Source organism: Scaptodrosophila lebanonensis, unplaced genomic scaffold (genome assembly GCF_003285725.1).
Source record: "Scaptodrosophila lebanonensis strain 11010-0011.00,11010-0021.00 unplaced genomic scaffold, SlebRS2 tig00000096-arrow-pilon, whole genome shotgun sequence".
NCBI classification, from domain to species: domain Eukaryota; kingdom Metazoa; phylum Arthropoda; class Insecta; order Diptera; family Drosophilidae; genus Scaptodrosophila; species Scaptodrosophila lebanonensis.
The window spans coordinates 733,962-755,866 of NW_022060567.1; the positions used below are offsets into that span (position 1 = coordinate 733,962).

A 21,905-nucleotide genomic window follows, 5' to 3' on the forward strand; every position below is an offset into this window, starting at 1 on the left:
CTGAGATCCAGGTGTTCATACGGACAGACGGACAGACAGACAGACAGACAGACAGACAGGGCTAGATCGACTCGTCTTGTCATTTTATGTGTACATTTTATGTGCAGAGTATAAAAAGGGGCTTAATTTCTGATTCTGATTGTAAGGATTTTATACTTGTAAAAATGTATTTCAGATCGTGTTCTACGCTTTTCGAAATAGCTCCTGGGGCTAATATATTTGCAGAAATTCCTACCGAAATTTGCGAATCCCTCTCGTTACCATAAAACGGCATCCATAAGCATTAAGATACTGGCACGGATTATCTTTCTGAATATTTGACCACAAACTGGATAACGATTCGATCGTTCTTATAACCAAAGAATGATGCTGTCCTTAAATCCGGAATTGTGGCACTAGAAGTGGAGGAACAGCCCTTTAGCTACATGAGAGACATTTCCCCGAAAGTTACAAGTCGTTAGCAAGTTTGGACAGAAAAATAGACCTTTGAGTTTTTTATTTTACCATTTTAAGGGCCAACAGACAACAACAATTTACAATAGAACTTTAGTTAGTTAATATATTGGTTTAATAGATTATATCTATGGAGAAGAATATTCCAGCAACTCTACTTTCGTTGCTGCTGACTGGCTGGCACAGATCCCGATCCAGGCCCAGACGAAGCCGCAGCCGCGGCAGCAGCAGCCGCATAGGCCGGCGACTCTGGCTCATCCAGGGATAGCTTGGCCGTAAGGAAGCGTGTGGATGGCGTATTGCTGCCACTGTTGGTGCCATCGGAGGTGTGCGGAAGCGTTGAGGCCATTGCCGGAAGCAGCAGAAACTCGTTGAAGAGAAAGTCTGCGTCCATTGACTGAGTTTTCCCATTGTAGCCGCGTATAATGCGCTTGGGCGGCTCAATAAAGCATTCCTTGACGATGAGGGCGCCCGGATGGGGAGTGGCATCCAGAGAGGAGCAAGCCGATAGTGCATTGCACAATCTATAGTGCGTTGCGGCGGTGACACCGGCGGCATGTGCGGCCACTGCTTGATGCCTGGGCGAGCTGTATGATGAGACAGAGGCGGTAGTCACGCCACTGACGCTCTCAGGTCCGTGGCCAGCCTGGCTACCAACGCAACCACCGCCACCGCCACCCCCACCACCGGCGGCAACGGCAGCGCCACTGCAACATGCAAAAGCGTTGCTTTTCAGATTAATGCAGGACTGCGTGTGCGAGACATCCGCATAGTCCTTGGCCGGCATTGGAGCACGCTTCAGCGTATTGCTCTCAAAGGGAAAGTTCGAGTTCGATGTGGACTGCGTGAGATTCTCGAATTTTCGCAAGCGGGCATCCTGTCGTAGTAGCTGAGAGCTGCCCGCCGCTGGAAGGTTAATCGACGCGTGCAGAGCACTATTGTCCTTCAGACCGGAACTTGAGCCTGCGCACTCAAAGCCGCCACTCTCAAATAGACTTATCTGCTTCTGAATACGCGGCGAAATGGGATCGTGAGCCCGACGTACATTACTCTTGTTAAATGTGCCACCATCGTCATCGACTGCCTCTGCACCAGCGTGGACGGCAACACGTTCGGGGGAGGCATGCGTGACACGCGTATCGGGTACGGCTAGGGGCATGGTAAGCGCGAAATTGAATTTTGGATCATCCACTTCCACGTCGGGGGGTTCCATGTGGCCGGCGTGCGAGGGACAACAATAGCAAGTTTCCAGCTGGGGCTCATCCATGGGCAGCGATGGTGTAGTGCCGGCCGAGAGTGTGGCCTCTTCATCGTCATCGAAGCCCTGCAGGGTAAGCAGAAGACAAACAATAGTTTCTTCCACTGGGACTAGTCGCCAGCGACCGACTACTTACATCTACGGATAGCGTCATGGAGCCCTTGTTGGCCACCATGCTCAGATCCATGCCGAAGCTGACCGGCGTAAGACAAGCACTGCTCTTCTCATCGCGATCGCTGCTCGCACTGCCCGCACAAACGCTGAGAAAGACGCCGCCGTCTAACGTATCCTGGTTCATGGGCGCATAGGCCCCCAGTTCAGCCTCTGCGGTCGCCTCAAGGTCCGCCTCCACGTCGACGTCAACCGTATGGATATCCACGATGGGCATAAGGCTGCAAAGATAGCGATTAGAGTTGATTTCCGTAATCAGAAATCAAACAAAGAACATACCCCGAACACACGCCGCTCAATGCTGGCATCTTAGCCAGCGGCTCTTGAGCCATCTCCTCCGACTGCAGGCTGTCTTGCTGCTGTTGTTGCTGCCACACTTGATGGGCGGTGGCCGTTGGGCGTTGGGAGCACGTGTGTTCATGTGTTTATGTATTTGTGTGTTTGTTAATGGTGCAAGTTGTTAGTTTTTTCTTTTTTCTTTTTCGTTTCAGACAATACTAGAGAGTTGCAAGTGATGTTAAGTGCATACAATACGCATCCTATTGGAATAGGCCTTAAGCTTTTGGCAAAGCAAACACACAGTAAGAGAGAATAAGAGAGGGAGAGCAAGAGGGCGCGCGTGAGACGCAAGAGAAAAAAGAAACGAAACGAAAATTGAAGTGAGCGGTGAAAATCGAAGTAAACCGTCGGAGAGCAAGCAGACACACAAGCCTGCATGCGAGAGGCATTTAAATGTTCTATATCTCGAGTTGTTCGACATCTGGAAGACTATACTATATCTATATAATGGACTTGGTTTCTCTCTATATCTACAAGTAAGTTGCATCTGTTCAATAGAGGGCTAGTCTTTAACTTTATTTACTTTATTTTCATTTAAATTTCTAGACACTTCTATTTCAAAATTAAGCCTTGATGTCTGACTAAACTAAAGGACGCTTGTAAATGTCGATAAAATGCTTTGGGAATATTACTTTTCTAGGCATAATGCAAGATGCGATAAAGTAACATTTTAGATGCAACTTTTGTTCATACTGGGTTATCTATGGACTTGGTTTCTCTATACATCTAAGTTGCATCTGTTCAATAGAGAGCTGGGCTTTAACTTTATTTACTTTATTTTCATTTAAATTTCTAGACACTTCTATTTCAAAATTAAGCCTTGATGTCTGACTAAACTAAAGGACGCTTGTAAATGTCGATAAAATGCTTTGGGAATATTACTTTTCTAGGCATAATGCAAGATGCGATAAAGTAACATTTTAGATGCAACTTTTGTTCATACTGGGTTATCTATGGACTTGGTTTCTCTATACATATAAGTTGCATCTGTTCAATAGAGAGCTGGGCTTTAACTTTATTTACTTTATTTTCATTTAAACTAAACCAACGACTTCAAGACACTTCTATATAAAAATTAAGCCTTAATGTCTCACTAAACTAAAGGACGCTTGCATGTCGATTAAATGCTTTGGGGATATTACTTTTGTAGGCATAGTACAAGATGCTATTTTTGTTCATACTGGGATAAGTTCTTAAAATCTTGTGCATGCTACAGTCCTGCAACTAAAATAATCTCTATTGTACCAATTGTTTCTATTTAGTGCAAAGATTTATATAAAATTGTAGATGCTGGCGATGAGCTTCCAAGTTTGGTAGTGGTTTTGCAATAAACGAGACCATTTTTGGTTATAATGAGGCTACTTATACTTGTAAATGCCAAATGTGTTCAAAGCAAGTGTATTTTAGTAATACTTGGTAATATTCTAGTAATTTGTGTACCAATCGTTGCTATATTAGTTTACTGTTAAGAATGATTAATAAGCTTCCGTTAATTCGAATTTCTTTAAGCGTCCTTCTCTTGTCGAACGTCAATATCAATTCTTATTACTTATCTTTTATCGGTTACTATCGATTATTGATCACTGTTCTCTACTTTGCTTGATCACTGCTTAATTATTAGTGTGAGTGATTACGGGGTGTTCCTACTGTTACGTAATTAGGGCATTCCTACAACACATATATCAAATATAGTAAGTAGACTATATACATATGGTTTGTGTATGGTTTGTGATAAGCTTGCCTTCCCTACGAATAAGACATCCTTCATAGTACTAGACAAACGGAACTATCTATCTATATAGATTCGTCATATCTAATATTCCAGGTAAAGGGCTCAAAAAATGTACAACAGCTGTCCAACAGTTGCTTTTTGCAAGGACACTCAAATACGGTCTACTTGATTTATATCGATAGTTGTGTCTATTCTTTATTTTAGTTCGAGTGTCTAAAACAGGTGTATTACACATACTCGTACATGTGCGGGCAACAGACAGAATTGAGCTTACAAAATAATAGTGATAAATACATGCGCACAATTCAAAACATGTATAGTACATTGCATTGTAGTTATTATTTTACAAACAAATATTTAATTCAAGGCTTTGTGCTAGTTCGAATCCTCTGAAAATCCAAAAAAAAAAGAAGTAAAAAATAATTTTAAAAAAGCCTTAACGGTAGTATAGTACTATAAACAATCAATTCATACATATATGCATACTTCTCGAAAAAAAACGATATATAGCATTTAAAAATTTCGAAAAAAAAAACACTTTAATATTGGAGATGTAGACAAAATAGGAAATGAGAAAGAAAAACATCCGCTTAGGTGGATCGGAATTTTGGAAGCTGCAGCGTGCAAATTTTCTATATTTTGCATGCTGAACAAGAAATACACGCGGCTCGTGACTCACGAGCGTCGCTCGGTCTGTGACATACTGGGTATCCTAGTTGACTTACGCAGTTTCTTCGCCATCGCCATTTTCGTTAAATCGTAATTGCTCTCCAGATTCTCGACGGCGGACTCGGGCCGTATGCTGCCGACGGTTCGTCGCAAAACGTTGTCAACGTTGGAGCCCGCCTCGCTGCCGCCACGATCGCAGGATTCGCACGTGAGGATGCTCGGACCGCGATGCAGAATCGATGGCACAGTGCCCTCTTCCCGTTGATTCAGCGTCATCGAGGACACGGTGCTAATGGGCAGCTCGACAACACGCGGCGGTGAGCCTGTGGGTGTCTTAAAGATTTGCGCAAAGATCATGTCCTGCAGGAAGCTGTCCAGCTTGCGTAACGACAGCGCATTGTGTAGCGTTTCCAGTGGGCGTATGGGCGGCACATCCCCGAATCCTTGGGAACGAGGCGCCACACGCAGAGACAGAGGCAGAGACAGAGGCAGAGAGCGTTGTCAGTTGTGTTGAATTGTTCTTTGGCAATGGGGTGAGGTGCGCAATGGGGAGGAAAACAAGGATTGTGTGGTGGTGGTGCTGGTGGTTCTGGTGGTGGCTATGATTGTGGTTGTGGCTACGAGAGAGCTTAGGCCCACTCTGTGTACTTACCGGACGATGATACCGGTATCATGTCGCGTAGATTCGGCGCCGACGAGCTGCCGCTAATGACCGCCGTGCTGAAAAGGCTATTCGCGCTGGTGGCCATCTTTTTGCTAAAACCACCGAAACCCAACATTTTCATATAGGACATCTGGCCGGCAATACTGTGTCTTTGGCGGCGCGATGATGTCGATGAGTTGGCCGAGGAGACCGAGGCTGAGACTGTGCTATCTGTAGCGATGGTAGTGGTACAACAAGACAGGGACGTGGTTGTGGCGGTTGTCGTGTTTTTATAGATGGTGTGGTTGTGGTGGTTGTTGTTGTTGTTGTTGTTGTTTGCGTTCATGTCAATTGGTGTATTGGTCGTTATATGGGTTGTCAGCGAATGGTTGATGGGTTTGTGTTGGTTGTAGTTGTGGTGTGGGTTGTAATTGTGGTGGTGTCGGTGGGGGTGGTGGTGTCGGTGGTCAGTATTGGAGGGATCGATCGGATTGAATTGGTTAGTAAAAGGTAGATTAGAAGACATTGTTGCAGTATTAGTTATAGCTGCGGCTGCTATTGTTATTGTAGTTATAGTGGTTGTTGCTGCTGTTGTTGTTGTTGTTGTTGTTATTATTGCTGTTGTTGTTGTTGTGGTTGTTGCTGTTGCTGTTGCAGTTGGTGTAATGGTTGTGGCTATGGACGCCAACACAAGCGTGGCATTTGCTGTTGCTATAGCTGTGGGCGTGGCCGAGGCGGTTAAGCCAATGTTTGTTACCAACAACGTGGGTAAATTGTACGCCACCTGTGGTTGGGTGGTTGTGTCGGTCGTAGTATAGGTATTGATAGTGGTGGCTATGGTTGAAGCTGCACTGGGTAGCGTCACATGCTCGGCAATGGGTGCGAATGTGCTAACGAAATAGTTGGGCGGGGCAGGAGCAGGGAGAGGGGTTGAAGCCTGTCGAGTTGTCGAGTGGCTAGGGAAACGAAATGGATTCTCTTGAACCACCGGCGCTGATTGCACCATCGAGAGCTGACCGCACGAATGGCTAGTTGCTTTGGCACTGCTAGCACCGAACTTGGCCTGCTCCTGATGCAGTTTATTGAGCTGCGACTCGTCCATGTCTTTGCACAGCCTCAGCGTCGAGGCTGTGGGGGAGGTGGTGCAGTGAACGCTTAGCATTACCGCACGCGTCGGCTGCTGTCCGAACTCACAGCTAAGCAGTGCAGCCGGAGCCGAGCTGGATAGCTGAAAGTCGTCGTCAAAGGAGCTGCCAGCATTCGGTTGCACCACTTGACCGGCTGATGACGGCTGCAGCTCTCCGCAGGCAGGGGCGGCATGGGTATGGCAGGCAACCAAGTCGGCCATACTTTTCGAGTGGGCATGGGGTGTGCCCGCATTGAGCGCCTCACCGCTGGTGCACTGGCAGGTGAGCGGACGCTCGTTGGTGGCCAGTGGCGAGATTTGCGGCAAATGTTGCAACTGATTCACATAGTCCGGCTCATCGGTGCTCTCCATGCGGCACATGGTCAGCACATGAAGACGCTTGTGAGGGGTGGCAACACAACGATGGGCACCAACTAGGCCGCCACTAGCGGATTGAGGGGTGCCCGGATTCTGGGAGAAGTCAATGTCCGACAATGGCAGCTCATTGGTGGACGAGTCGATCTTGAAGAAGGACAGACTATCGGTGACACGGATCTGGATAGCGGAGCGATTACTGCCACCTACGCGGGCACTTGTGATCTCGTCAAACGAGGCGACTGCTGGTTGTGGCGATGGTGAGGGCGCGGGCGCGGGCACGGGCACGGGCGCCTGGACATCTGTGAGATGATGGCAAGCAGGTTGGTCGCCGGTTAGTGTATGGATAGTCACAAGCATTGCGGCACATGGAACAAGGGATTTCAAGGTTTCGTTTCAGGTAACGTCAGCATCGACAGTGTGTGCGTGTGCGTGTGCGTGTGTTTGGGTGTGTGTGTGCGTGTGCGTGCGTGTGTGTGTGTGTGTGTGTGGGAGTGTGTGGGTGCGATCGTTTGTTGTATGGTCATAGAGAATACAAACAGAAAACTCATTAGCCGAGATACTCTTAGTATTAAAAAGAAGCATGTCAAGAAGAAGTAGTAGAACTAGAAGGTCTAGTAGTAGTCATACTTGTACTGGAAAAGGAAGCCTGTGCTTTCATTCTCATTTAGTTGCGAAACAGGCCGGGATGCACAGCAGCGCAAAAACAACAGCAAGCGGGATTTTGGACTGGGCTGATCTGGTCTGGTCTGGTCTGGTCTGGTTAGTGTGAATGGGGAGCGAGGCGGTTGTGGGCGCGCTTGCGCACAACAAACAAATAGCAACAATAACAACAAAATAGACAGACAAAAAACGTCACAACTCAATTCGAACTATATCGATATATGTATATACAATTATGTATGTTAATTGTCGTGTAATGTTTTCTCATGCATGTCAGACTTAAGGCGAGCGAGAGCGACAGACAGACTGAGCATAATCGTAACGGAAAGAGTTGCGTGCGAAATTGAGAACAAATGCACGAACTTCCCAGAACTATACAGAGCAACAGAGAGAGAGAAAGATAGAGAGAGAGAGAGCGAGAGAAAGACAGAGAGAGAGAGAGAGAGTGCATAGGAGAGAACAAGACTGCAGAGCGACGATGCAAAGATCAAACTGGATACAGAATGTACGGCTATCGAAGCATCTGAATCATCAGCAAGAGCGTCTTCATTTCGTATAGTGCCTCAAGCCCTGGAGCAGCTGCTTCTGTCAGCCGGTCCAGGGCAATGAAATGGCACAGAGGCGACCTTCCTCATATCCAGATGCAACAACAACAGTCCAGTTCCTACTACTCTGAGTTAGATGGTCATTGAGCGATCGTGTTTGAGGTGTGTATGTGGGGTTGGCTTTTTGGGCCAAACCGATACTACTGCACAGCCAAGTACACGGGATTCCGCGGCCAGATTCTTATCGATTTTCAATTTTCTTTGGCTTACATGTTGTACATTATACATACATATATACATATATATCTACCGTTATATATCTATATATAATGCGTTTAATCATCCATTTGTATATATTCTCATTGATCACAGAAAATATGAAAACTAAAAATGTTGGGCACAGTTTAAAGATAAATTTGTTTTGGTGGTTAAAGTAAATAGGAATTAGAATGGGGAAACATGAAAAAAATATCCTTTTCCCATATGTATGTACGTACATACGAGAGGGTCGAACGTTTCTTTACACAGACAAAAATCATGTTAACTCATGTCGTTTATAAAAGTAGTATGCGTTGTTCAGCTTACAGAAGATTCATTTTCATAAAGTATTTCTTGACACTTTGCAAAAACTTACATATACTAAATGATGAGTATGTATTTTAAAATGTCTATTATAAGAAACATCGATGCAGAACATTTTGTATGTTTAAAGATTGAAAAAATACAAGTAGTACACTATTTATATATGAAAGAATCATGCGAAAGACTTCATCAAGATATCTTAGAAATGTAACATTTTCTTTCGTTCTATATAAATTTGAAAATATAGAATGACTAGAAATCTTTGGTAAACTGAATCGCGCATTTTGTGGAAAACATAGAAACAATGAAATAATTTTGAAATTTTCCGTTTTCTTTTCTTCTTTTGTGGGGCGGGAATTTGAGTGTTGCAGAGAGATAGAGAGGCTAGCGTAAGTCGTAGGTCGCATGCAAGACAAAACAATAATAGGTGGTGTAGGGTATATGTGAGCTCTATGTATGCTACAAGGCAGCTTAAGCGCGTCGAGGTTGATGGGGGGTCTTAGGGACCCCACAACTGACCCACGATCATCAATAGAGGCGCCGTGTATTAGTTGAACAAAATATCACATTAGTTTGACAGCCAATTCGTCGGTGTTAGACAGCGTAAGAAGGTATTAAACGTAAGTTAAAAAAAAAAAGTCAAGAACCAATCATAACTACGTTTAAGAAATTATATGCTGAAATGGGCAAGGGTGCCCAATATTAGGAGATCGCGAGCTGATTAGCAGACACGGAGCGCAGCGCAGCTATAATGGTCAACAGGCCCTGACCGAACCTGATGGCCCAGCGGCCGCTCCCCACCGCACACATACATACCCTGATCCTGGCCGCAGGTGGTAGTCGGTCGCTGCTCGAAGCTGCGCGAACGTGGCTCGCAGTCGGGACTAACGGCGCGTATGTCTGGACTGATAGGTCGAATGTCCAGGGCCGTGTGGTGCTGCTGCTGATGGTGCAATTGTTGTTGTGAGGCAAGCTCTTCATTGAGGCGTTTTGCCAGATCCATTGCCTCGTGCCCGCTGACGGTGTGATGGGCGCCAATGGGTATGGGCTTGGACTTCAGTTGCTTTGAGCTCAGGCGATTAAAGGTGAACGAGGAATAGCCACGTTCCGTGCTTATGCCTGAGATGCGCTCGGAATTACGGGGATTTGAAATTAAAGAGCACTGCAAAACAGCAAAGGCATGATGAATTATTGAAATGGAAATGCGATAGGGTAAGACTTACCCGCTTCTTGCTCTGAGTATCCTCAGCGATATCGATCTCCTCTTCAATGCGCGATGGATTCGACTCTTCGGATGACTGAACACTCACATTGCAAGTGTTGTCGCTGTGTGAGTGTGGCCGGAAACCCGGACCCGGGGGTAGATTCTTTTGCACACAGCAGTTGACGCCCGGACTGAAGTGCAGTTCGACGTGGAAACGCTCCTCCGAGGTGGGATCCTTGGTTGGGTCCTCGTATAACATAATGACGATCTGTGACATATAATTCAACTCGGACACCATCGAGATGTAGTCCATGGCGCGTCTCCACTGCTCGTCCGTGACGACGTTCAGCAGTCCACCGTAGCGGAGCACCGTAAGCAGGGAGTGGACATGCGACTCACTGGTGAAGTAGAGCCGAGTCCGAACATGACGTTGCGGACTCGCCACACCATGGCTGTAATGCGGATTTAGGCGGTTCATAAACTCATCCTCGACCTCATCAATATTCCGTTGCAGGTCCCCCTTAATCTTACGCAACAACGGCGAACAGATGCCTTGGCCAATCGCAAGTTTCTCCTGCGGTGTTAGGCCATACTCTTGGGGTATAACGATGTCCGCTAAATTCTTCGCATATATGTACAACTCTTCCGCTTGATCGTACTGCAGCGTGTGCTGGTTGTGTTGAAGATCGTACTTGATGCAGTCATATATATCAGGTATTTTGGATATGTCGAATAGTTTGGACTTCGTGCTAAAGTCTTTCTCAATTTTTTCCCAGCGGCAACGCATTAAGTCCCATGTCTCGCCATGATATAAAATAGCATCTTTGGTCTTGGGATCGTCCTTTTTAATGCTGATTATGTGCAACAGTTCCCGTATGAGCAGAAGCACATGATGGCAACAGTCCACCGGATTCTTGACAAAGTCAAGCGCCTGATTAATGGACTTGCTGTTGCACGGATTGATCAATTCACGATCCTGGCTCGTGAACTCGCGATCGTTCTGCATCAGCTCATGCAAGCGTCCTTTGGCACTGTGAGAATCATGAAAAGGGTGTGATTAGTCGGATTCAAGCTCCTGGGTTCAATTAAGTACGCCTAGGACTTGGGGAACCTACAAGGATAAATAGCGCCACAGACTTTTAGAAAGATGTTGATTAAATGTAATAGCCCCATTGATCTAAATTCAAATGGTGATAAAACTCGCATACACCCACACAATTCATTGAAGGATATTGTTGGGTTTCCTATTATATTTTTAATTTGGAAGATCCAGACCATTTCGTTTCGTTTATATTCAACCTGTATGATTACTTAATGCAAAAAAATTGACTACCATTTCATTTAAGTGAATCCCGAGGAGAGTTTTTTAAAAAGGGCATAGGATCGAATTTAAAAAATTCTACAGTTGGATTACTTACAGATTCTGATACTTGCTAGAGTCGCAGTCGTTGTCCAGCAGCCCATTTGTGTTGGCGCTCTTCACCATCTGCACCAATATGGGCGTAAGCTCACCCTCCAGTGCCAGGAGACCTTTGGCAAAGGCGGCCGCAGTCATTTGGACGCGACCCTCATCCGAGGCATAGATTTTCAAATCATGCCGGAAAGTTGAGTGCAGACTGTAAAATGCAATGGTTGAGGGGCGATTGTTTTCTATCAGTTGCGGCCAAACACCTACCGCAGTAGACCCAGACCCTGAGTGCCGGAGTAGTCTGAGCGGCCTTGGCCCCCTGGATACATGCAGCGGAAGATGCGACCCAGCTCCTCGGCCTGTATGCGTCCGGCGGGCGTTAGCTCACCGCCCCATTTAAGAATAAGCACCAACGAAGGTTCTGCGGGCGTGTCGGCTGGCATGATATCGAATTTCAAGTAATATGGACGCGAATCGGTCAGCTACAGGGACTTACCGTCATCCGAACTGGAGCCACGTGGCCGACCCTTCGGTTGATATTTCATCTGCACCTTCCGATTAATGCCCGAGAAGTGACCATACATCTCCAGCACATTCTTTAGCTGCTCCAGCTTGCTCTCCTTCTCCTCAATTTCCACATGTGTCTTGGTGTGTATTTCGGAAAGTAGGAACCGTGCTATATCCAGAATTTCTTGTAGTTGCTTGGGTCGCTTCAGTTTGACGTGGCCCAGCTTATAGCCATCGTACTTCTCGAAGATCTCGAAGAATCTGCAATGGGTTTAAGCATAATAATAATTCACCCACATAGCTCTATGATTTGTGGCACTTACTTGGGATGTCGCACCTCCACCTTCATCTTCTGCTTGGGCGTTCGATCCCCATGCCTTATGACGGCCACTACGCAGCGTAGTTCCATCATCTTGCCGAATGTTGTCGGCACAATTGGAGGGTCGTCCAGTTGGAAGGGCACGGACCAGGGTATGTGCAGTGTGGGCGTCAGCTCGCGTAATATCATGTTTCCCAATATCTTGGCGCAGTCATCGTAATACTTATTTGAGTTCTTCACGAAGCTAAAGCCATTCACATCGCACACATAGCTCTTGCCATTGGCGCGCAGCAGATCGAAGCCGCAGACGGTCTGCTTAAAGGCCAGACACACCTTACGCGATATAAGCTTCTCGGAGTGATTGAGTATGACCGGATATCGTATTTCCTTGCCCTCGCTGTCCCGCTCCACTTTGCCATCCAGGGCCGGACTCTTGCGTGCTTCGGCGTGCGCATAATCGGGCCCCACGGTATAGACTTTGACATCGGTACCTGAAAAGTAGACTAAGTTGTAAAGGTAATGCTGGATTCAGTGCGTTCGACTGGCGGCCATTTTGAGGTCGGCGGCAACGGCGCAAACTGCTGTTGTGGATGTGTGTTGTGGGTGTGTACTATATATAGTATATGGTTGATTGGGTGCTTATGAGGGAGAGAGAGAGAGAGAGCAGTGCTTGTTTATGGTGGTGCGAGGCAGGACATACGACATTTTTGCATTAGACAATAGCATTGGAGTTGAGTTGATTGTTTTCTTTTTTCATTTTTGTTTGGCTGTGGCATGCACTTGGATTACTAAGGTGGATTACTTATGGTGGACAAATTATTTAGTGGATGCGGGCTCTGGCACCTAGCGCAAACGTTAACGAGAACTATAGGCAATAGACAAGCGCATACCATCGGTGGGCATAAAGTCCTCATAGATGAAGGAGCCGGTCTTGCGTACACGTGACTCTGGGGAGTAGACACTGCTACGACTGCCAATCTTTCGGAATAGACGCTGACTACCGCCGCCTGCCGATGTCGGATAATAGATGTAAATGTTGTGATCCTCCGCTGAGACCGGTTTCTCCACAAACGGCTTGTTAAATGTTATGCCATTGACCTCCACATGATCCTCGGACTCGATAAGCTCATGATCTGCAATAAATCATTGATTTGTCAATTCGAAAATCTTCGTCTTCGGGGGAGGCTTCGTTTAACACTTGCAACACTTACGTTTCGGGTCCGGTGAGTCGCGATCGAGAACCGCATAGCGCGGTATTTCAATGCCCTCCTTCTCCAATATGGCGTAGACGCGTCGACGATCCTGTATATCGTACTGCATGTGCAGATTATTGAGCACAAATGGGTTACGCAGCTGCGCATACTCAATGGCCTTCTCCAGCGGGAAGCCTTTCGAGTGAAAGGAGACCAGACAATCGCAGGTGGGCCAATTTTGAACCGGCTCCCGCAATATCACATGCTCCTCAAATGTGACCAGCTTGATGAACTCGAATTCACCCAGACGTGTTAGGATCTCCTTCATTGGCTTCGATTGTGTCTTCTTGGCCATCGCGCAGATCCCAACAACAACCTGCTTGCTGTTGCTCGACGAGTTGCTCGTGTCCGAGTCCATGCCGTCATTGCTGTCACCGAAATCGGTGTCGCCCTGAATAGCAAACAAATGGAGAAACGAAACAAGAATGTCGCATGATGATTTATATCCATGATTATATTTGTCAAATGGCCATCCATCGCCAACAACAATCATAGGAAGAACAGCAAAGAACAACAAACAACAAGCAATCAGCAAGCTAGTGGCAGAGAAGCGAATTTTCCCATTTGTTGTTTTTATTATAAATCTCCGTTCTAAATACCTACACAGACATACTATACACACATACATACGTGTGTATAGAAGAGCTGCAAAGCTAACTTAGTGTGGGTGTCCCACATTTAAGTCGCTCGCCCAGTTGATTGTTGCAATTAGCAGTCAAGCTTTCAAGCCGAATTGTTCAATCGCATTGGCTTTCCAGCTGCTCTCGCCTTCTCCTTCCCCGTTCCCTCCCCTCCCCTCTCTTCCCATCCCTGTCACGATCACTTACTTATCTGCCAAATGTCGCCCAGTTGTTGATTCAACAATTCTACTAAAAGAAAAAACTTAAACTTACAATTTGATGATTTTGTCTACAATCATTGATTGTAAGCACAAGGTTTCCAGATGTCGTTTTTGTTTTTGTTTGTTCGAAAAATAATGTACATAATATATACTTTACACTATATGTATGTGTGACAAATATCTTTGATCAACACCACTGGGAATGAGAGAGTATTAGAAAAGTTTCTGGTCTTTCTTAAGAAATCTTTTTTGTGTTTGTTTTTTTTTTTTGAGCAGTTTGTTTCGTTCGGTTTTTGCTTTTCTTTGAAGCTTTAAAAATTGTACTGCCTGCCATTTGTTCTCCTATTTTTATTATTTTATTAGCTACTTACAAGTAGTCGTGTGATAGATTCTTCGACTCAAAGAATGCTACTGAAATATGTAAAAACAACAAACAATTGAATCATTTGGAAAACAACAAAATTTGAAACACCCTCGAATCAAAACAGCATTCAATATTGTTTGCAACTACAAGTCAAGAGAACCATTTGAAAAATGATATTATCTGCTTTATAATTTCTTAACTTCGACTAAGTATCAGAGATATAGTATTTAAGCAGTCAAAGGCTTATTTACTGAGTTCTACTCGTTTCACGTTTTATTTTTTGCAAAGTATTGATGAAAATGAAATCGGATTTTTCCGGTATCCATGTAATTGAAAACATTTTGTAAATATATTTAAAAGAAACACATATGTAGGTAATTAGTACTTGATCGAAAGCCTGAATAACTAACTAAATAATGCTAACTAATGGAAACCCATTTAAATTTTAGTAGACGAATAAAATTCTATCAACGAATCGGTTTCGTTATTCGATATTCTTGTTATTTTAAAGGCATTATTTACTTTTTAAGACTGCTTTGTACTTTTTGTGACCATTTACAACTAATTTTAAACTGGAAGTAATAAGAATTGTGCACGATATATGCTCTAGACCTGTATCTATTGTTTTTTTAGTATTTAAGACTCTCGTAATGTTCAGAAATTTTAAAACAGTGCAGCGTTGGTGAGAGATAAGGATTTAAGGATTGAATCTATGGGGAAACGCTTCCATTAGTAATTTAGAGATAATCAAGAGATCTCAATCGAAGATACTGAGAACCATCACTGGGGCCCCCAGGTACACACGGAATGAAAATATCCGAAAAGATTTAAATGTGGGAACTGTTAAAGATGAAAGCAAAGTACCAGCTTAAGCTTCGGGACCATCCAAGTAGACTAGCGCGGAATTTAACTTGGCAGACTAGCCATACACGACTCCGGCGAAGAGACCTCCCCACCCAGCAATAAGAGTTAGGGCCGTAATTTAAATAATTAATTGTTATTCATGAAATAACAATATTAGATTGAGATTTGTCGACTTATCGTAAGTCTCCGAAAGAGAAGATACGATAAATAAAGAAAACTAAAAAAAAAAATTTGAATCTGAGGATAGCGTTTTGAGGATAGTCTAATTCTTGTACACCTCTCGAAATGGGTCTTTCGATGCGCACTAATAAATAAAAGGACTAAACATCTAAGTCGCTTTCAGGAATACCACCAATAAAGTTTAGCAATAATATTTGCTATGCTTCTGGGGGAAACGACTATATAGTCGTATAGTGAGAACATGAAGGAATGTCTAATGGGGGTTTTTTGTTTTTGTTTTTGTTTTTGAAAAACATTCACTGAAGAAGTAGAAAAATCGTGATAAACCATGCAGTTGCTAAGCTTTTTCAGGTCATTAATACAAAATAACATTTCTCGATTGCCATTTGTGTCGATGTACACATATGTACTTATATAGATATATGTACAGTGAAAACTCTCTTGGCCGGACACTCGCGGTCGGCCAATCTTTGTCCGCCGAAGGGGATACTTAAATACTTTATACACCGATCGAATGTTTTAGAAAAAGTGTTCGCCGAAGAGAGTGTGCGGATGAGGGAGGTGTCCGTTAAGGTAGTTTTCACTGTACATATGTATGTATGTATATGTACATACATTCAAGCACTCATCACAGAAACAGAAGTCATCGCTGTCATCACAATTGGCGGCATCAACGATGCCATAGTCTTCATAGTCGCTGACATTGAAGGGTCCGTACTCGCCATGGTCGCTGCTATCATCGTCCCGGCTTTCCAGATTGCCGGCACTCTGGCTGCGTCGCTGCCTCTGCTTCAGTCTGCGACGCTTTTGGCCGGCACGTCGGGCACGGCGACTGGTGTTGGCAGTAAGGCTATTCCGTCGAGCTGTGCCCAGCGTTGTGCCCTCCTGCCCGTTGCCTGCTTCCTCAGCAGCCGTTGCCGTCTCAATGCCCGGCGCAGCGCTGGCCGTGGCAATGGCAGCAGCGGCTGCTGCTTCCAATTTCATTTTGTGACGCTGATGGCGCACGCGCAACTTTTTGAGGCGCCACCAGTCCTTAAACCAGGTCCACTCCATGTCAACCAATAACAGCAACAATCACAACAATGACAATGGCTGGAACTCACTGATTGACTTTTAATATTTCGCTCGCAACTGATTCTAGTTAGCTATTCTTTAAGCACGTACATATGTACATGTGTATGTAAATGAAATGTGTGCTTTAAAATGAAATGTTTTTGTTGCACGTTACGTTTTAATTGCAATTGCAAAATTATATACTATTACTTAGCACTTAAGGCCCGCCAAGACACACACACAACGCGACGAACAGCTGACAATGAACTGAGCAACGGAACCGTTGGGCCGTTGGGCCCAGAAGGCAAGGCAAGGCAAGACAAGGCAAGCAGGCCAGACCAGGCCGGGCCGGGCCAGGCCAGACCAGCTGAGGGCAGGGGCTGTGTGTGGCGAGAAATGCTACCGAATCGGGCCGTAGCGAAGCGAACCAAATGCTCTTTTATGGCACCGCGAGTGACGCTTCGCCTCCAACGCGCCGCTCCACAATATTTTGATGTTGATAATAACAACAATAATACAAACATACATACATACATACATACATATATAAATACTTATGTATATATGCATTCATTTGTATGTATGTATATATGTAATGCTATAATAATTGGCCACACACAAGGCCGGCCCGCGTCGTGACGCTTTGTTGTTGCTCTTCAAACAGCGCCAATTGTTTTCCATGCGCCAACAGGCAGAAGGGTGGTGGGCGAGGGGGGTAGGGGGAGGTCATGACTTGAAGAGCGCTAAAGCCACGTCGTATATTCTGATGATAAGCACTAGTTTGAGTAACTTGCTTAAATTACTGATCAGAGCTAAGCGAGATAAGACGACAACAAACACACGCACACAATCAGACACACATACAAGTATAATCGAACTTGTTCTCAGTGGCTTGCTAACTCATTAATAAACAAATAAAACTGATTGTGAGACAAGCTGCTGGACCATGTAATGCCCTGTAGGCTGAAACATGCAAACTCCGACAGCGTCTGGAATAACACACACTACGAGTACAGTGAAAACTCCCTTAATGAACACTTGTTCTAAAACATTCGATCTGTGTAAAAAGTATTTTATTTATTTTACTTATCCCCCCTCTATTGTATTGATTTATTTTTTGATTTTTTTGTATTTTTTTAAATATTTAAAAAAAAATGAAAAATAAATAAATAAAAGCGGACACAAATTGTGTCCGGCCAAGAGACCTTTCACTGTATATGCTGCAAGCATATGTAGAAGGGTATGCCATCAAAGGGTGCTGCTTATTCGCTCTCACAGCGCTCGTACATCACAAAAAGCTCCGGGACGTAGCCACATCGTCTGAATTGTGTCTTTCGGTGTTGCCACGTGTGAGTATTTTTCCGGGCAATTTTGTTCAAAATTTTCCACGCTTGTTGTAGGCAGAGCGTGAAAATTGTTGACTTAGCGCCAGATCCTTTAAAGTGAGCTTGATATCACGAGAGAGAACAAAAATAATATCCCAGTCCCACTACACTTAAAAGGCGATCACTCTAACTACGCAGAGCTAATTGTGACGTCTTTCCTATGAGAACATAACACCGAATTCTATCATGAGAGTAATATTCATTTTTAAAACCTGTTCACCAAAATCTTCTATATTGCGCATATAAATTGGAAACAAAGCGATTAAGATATGATCCATAACTCGTTCAATATTTTAAAAAGTGCATATGTGAACCACAGATTTATTATTATAAATTTTTCGTCTTGATTCACAATAGGATTAAAAAATAACGATTTTTATTTTGAGAAAATGAGCTCAAATCGCTTGAATAGAAATAAGAAACAATGGAATATTATAGGAGATCTTAAGCGCAGGATTTATTGTTGGTAAAAGGATTTTGATTTCTGTTTTTGGGCTGAGAGGCCAAGTAATTTTGGCTTCTTCTTTCTCTATTTTCTATAATTTTAGTGGACGAAGCGTTCTTATAAACAGACAAATGAAAGGTGTTCCAGACGCTGTCGCAAAACTAACATGCCCACTTATTTACTTAAATAGAGGGTATGGGCACATTAATATATACGGAAATCAAACAAATGATCTGAACTTTAGAATTATGTATAAACATGTAAATAAAACTATTTATAGAACACCCGTACAATTTTAATGAATGAAATTATTATTTATGTGCCATTTGCATGTGCTCTCGTTTTCTCACGCCAACAATAGTGGTTTTAAACAAAATCTATTCTATTATTTTGTATTCTTTTGTATTACATTTTTTTTTTTAAATGTACACTGGCCTTGAATTAAAAAAAAAATCCTCTACAATACATTGTAAAATTTGTATTAAGTATTTATTAAATAGGCATGGAAAATGATTCTCTTATTGTAAACAGCAGTACTTGGTTTTAGTTCCAAGAAAAACAGCGCTAATATTAATTACTTTTGTACTTTATAACTAATTTCTAATGTATTTATTTGTAAGGGGCGAAAGCGGAACTTTTTTTATTGCGATTCCGAGACAAACGAGACCAGACACACCGACTTGTTGCTCCCCCACAGCTAGTAACTAAAATTTCTCCACTTTTCCGGCTTGTTTCGCGTCTTGTTTTTAGAATTAAAACAACACAAATTAGTCAAATAAACCAATTTATACTTAATAAAAAGTAAATTGTTTTAATTTTACAAATCAGGTGGTAATTCCCAGATAAGAGTTTTGTAGTTTTTAACTGATCAACTGACTCAAATGTATTTATTTTATTCTCACAACTCAACGCAACCATGCTTTGTTTTGTTTCAACTTCATGTTAAACAATTTACCAGCTGTGATTAGCTGTAGTAGCTATTTTTGTAAAGCGTAGTCACCAGCTGGCAAGCACTTTCTACAACTCACCTCCAAGGAAGGTCGAGAGGCAACTTTAGTTTACGGCACAGGTTTTAGATAGAATAATTGGAATAATTGGTTCTTTGCCTCCGACGCGTGACGAATGGAACAAAGCAAATGTGCCACTTACACACACCTACCCGCCCGGATTCCTATGCCAAACGATAACTTTTGTCGTCTAAATAGGTATTTGGGTTGTCAACAGCTATCTGTTACGGATTCTATGGCATGCTTTTAGGCGGTGGCTTCGAAGTTCGAACCGACTGGGGAATGCTCGCCGGTCAGCGTTGCTTACCACAAGAAATCAGAACTCTCAATGAATTGCCCGACAGTGAAAACTTCTAAAGCTGTTCGACGCTTTGGGGCAACGACTGCCGACTGGTGAGGCGACTACGAAGTTACAGCGGCCAGAGCAGGAAAAAAAGCAGCCAGAGGCAAACAGCGGATGCGCAAACATATTGGGAAGCAAATAACAAGATAATTAAGCTGCATGTCTTGCCAAAAATTAATTAGTTTTTGCGACAAATGAGCAAACAAATGACAACGCCAACGCGGCGTATACGCAACAATACAAATTAAACAAAAACGCAACGCAATGTAAACGAGCAAGACAAATAATAATAACAAATAACAAAAAGAAAGAAAAGAAAAACGAAACCAAGACAGGCAATTAATATTAAACAACAGAAAATGTTTTTTTTTAAAAAAAGTGTAAGACTGAGAATAAGAGAAACGTTCACCCCATAAGAGAATGAGGAAGAGCGCGGCTCCAGCGGCAGTTCATTATCAGTTGTTTCTAATGGGATAGAAAAAGATACATATAGTATAAGGCACGATAAGAGAGAGGTTAGAGAATTTGTAAATAAGTAAACAACGAGCGCTTATCCACACAATAGAGAGCTGTGTGGTCGGTCTAGTTTACACTTCTTCCCATTAAATCTAATCCTATTTCGACTTCACCGCCTAAGCTTCCGCGATCTATACCTATTATGATATATAGTAGGCATATAATACTTTAATTATTTTGATTGCTGTATACACATCTTCTACAAAAACTACAAGCATCTATTCTATTGCTTTCAAATTGCTTTTATTAAAAATAACACATTTTAAGTCACCTATTTTATTCGAAGAAATTACATTGCTTAACCATTTTTTGCTTTACAATTAAATAATATTTTCCAGGCTTCCCAATGATATACACAGCTACACTGCAAGTGAATGCAAATGTTTTGAAACCTTAGTATTTATTTGTTGAATGATTGGAAATATTTCGTGGTATTATATAATTATATTTAGGCAGTTGAACTAACAGCAACATAACGGATAAATTTGTTTCTATTTGTGCGAAATAGATTGAACTAAAATATTTTAATTGCATTAAATTTCTATTTTCAATCTCCTATCCGACCTTTTACAGTACTTGTATGTAGAAGTAGGAAGACTGGAAAAGGAGTAGAAAAAGAAAACAACTAAGCCGATTTAGATTAAAATATAGCATATATATGATGCCCCAAAAGAAGGAACAGGAGCCAAGGGCGTACGCATGGGGGGCCGTTGCCTCCCCTACAAAAAATTTTGCCATATAAAGTCGACCACACGTTCATTATTACTTCGCTTACTTACTGAGTTGGATTTGTTGAAGTTTTTTCATAGATCATATGCATAAATTCTTTTTTAAATGCATCGTGCATTATTTAATCAACATTTTAATTTTTTGGACCCCCCCTCCCCCTTTTGTAAAAGCTGCGTACGCCCTTGGCAGGAGCCGTTGTTTCTGTCTCAGCTAAAGACCAAGTCTCTCCCACACAACTCTCTTGGCAACAGTTAACTGTTAACGACGCATACGCACCGCCCAAGTTCGGCGTCGAGTTCACGTGAGTCAGACATCGTCGTTCAGCTGCTGTTAATGTCAAGGTGCCCGTAGACTCTGTTGTTGACTCTGCTGTTGCCAACGTGGAGGTGGCAGTTGCTGATGCCTTTGTTGTTGCGCCGTTTGCTCCATTTGCTGTGGTAGTGGCGCGCCTGCGCTGCCGACGGTTCCGCCAACTACGACATGGAGTGTTGTAGTCAACGCCACGCCCATCGCGTCCACTGACGCTGAATTTGTCAAAACTGTTGCCCATTTGGCATTTCTAGCTATCGAGCGAGCTATAAAGGTGTGACTTATTCTGTTTTTCTAGTGCTCCTCTGCTTACACAGCTTTTGTTGCTAATATTTGTTTGTCATACAAATTGATAAATTGACAACTTGATGCGTGATGTGCCGCGATGATGTTCTTGGTGCCTAATGCATTAATCGATTAGCTATATAATAAATGCGTCCCCCTAGTTGAGTTCCTATAATCATAACTTATACGCCTTTTAAGCCCCTCTACAAACTGAGAGAAGTCTAGAAATGAACTGAATCAGAAAAAATAACTTAACGAAGAGATTTGGTTTGAAATTTTTTGTTTTTCCACAGATTTGATTATATTAACAAATTTCTGGAATCAATTTTCATACTTA

At 43.3% G+C, this 21,905-nt stretch overlaps 1 protein-coding gene across 2 annotated transcripts; it reads right to left on the reverse strand.

Annotated features, from left to right (window-relative positions):
* Positions 1-465: 465 nt before the first annotated feature.
* Positions 466-21,760, reverse strand: LOC115627614 (inositol hexakisphosphate and diphosphoinositol-pentakisphosphate kinase). Of its 2 annotated transcripts, XM_030523346.1 has the most exons (15): positions 21,251-21,760; positions 20,139-20,194; positions 13,206-13,638; positions 12,885-13,127; positions 11,999-12,497; positions 11,665-11,936; positions 11,436-11,589; positions 11,179-11,376; positions 9,780-10,791; positions 9,373-9,718; positions 5,275-5,496; positions 4,679-5,065; positions 2,162-2,258; positions 1,848-2,103; positions 466-1,777 (listed from the first exon to the last, which is right to left on the reverse strand). In XM_030523346.1, the coding sequence occupies exons 1-15, from the start codon at positions 21,522-21,524 to the stop codon at positions 608-610; spliced, it is 5,619 nt and encodes a 1,872-aa protein (XP_030379206.1). In that variant the 5' UTR covers positions 21,525-21,760; the 3' UTR covers positions 466-607. The 2 variants fall into 2 exon arrangements, with proteins under 2 accessions (XP_030379206.1, XP_030379205.1); XM_030523345.1 differs by lacking the exons at positions 20,139-20,194; positions 21,251-21,760 and adding an exon at positions 16,112-16,766 and having other exon boundaries at positions 11,436-11,604.
* Positions 21,761-21,905: the final 145 nt, after the last annotated feature.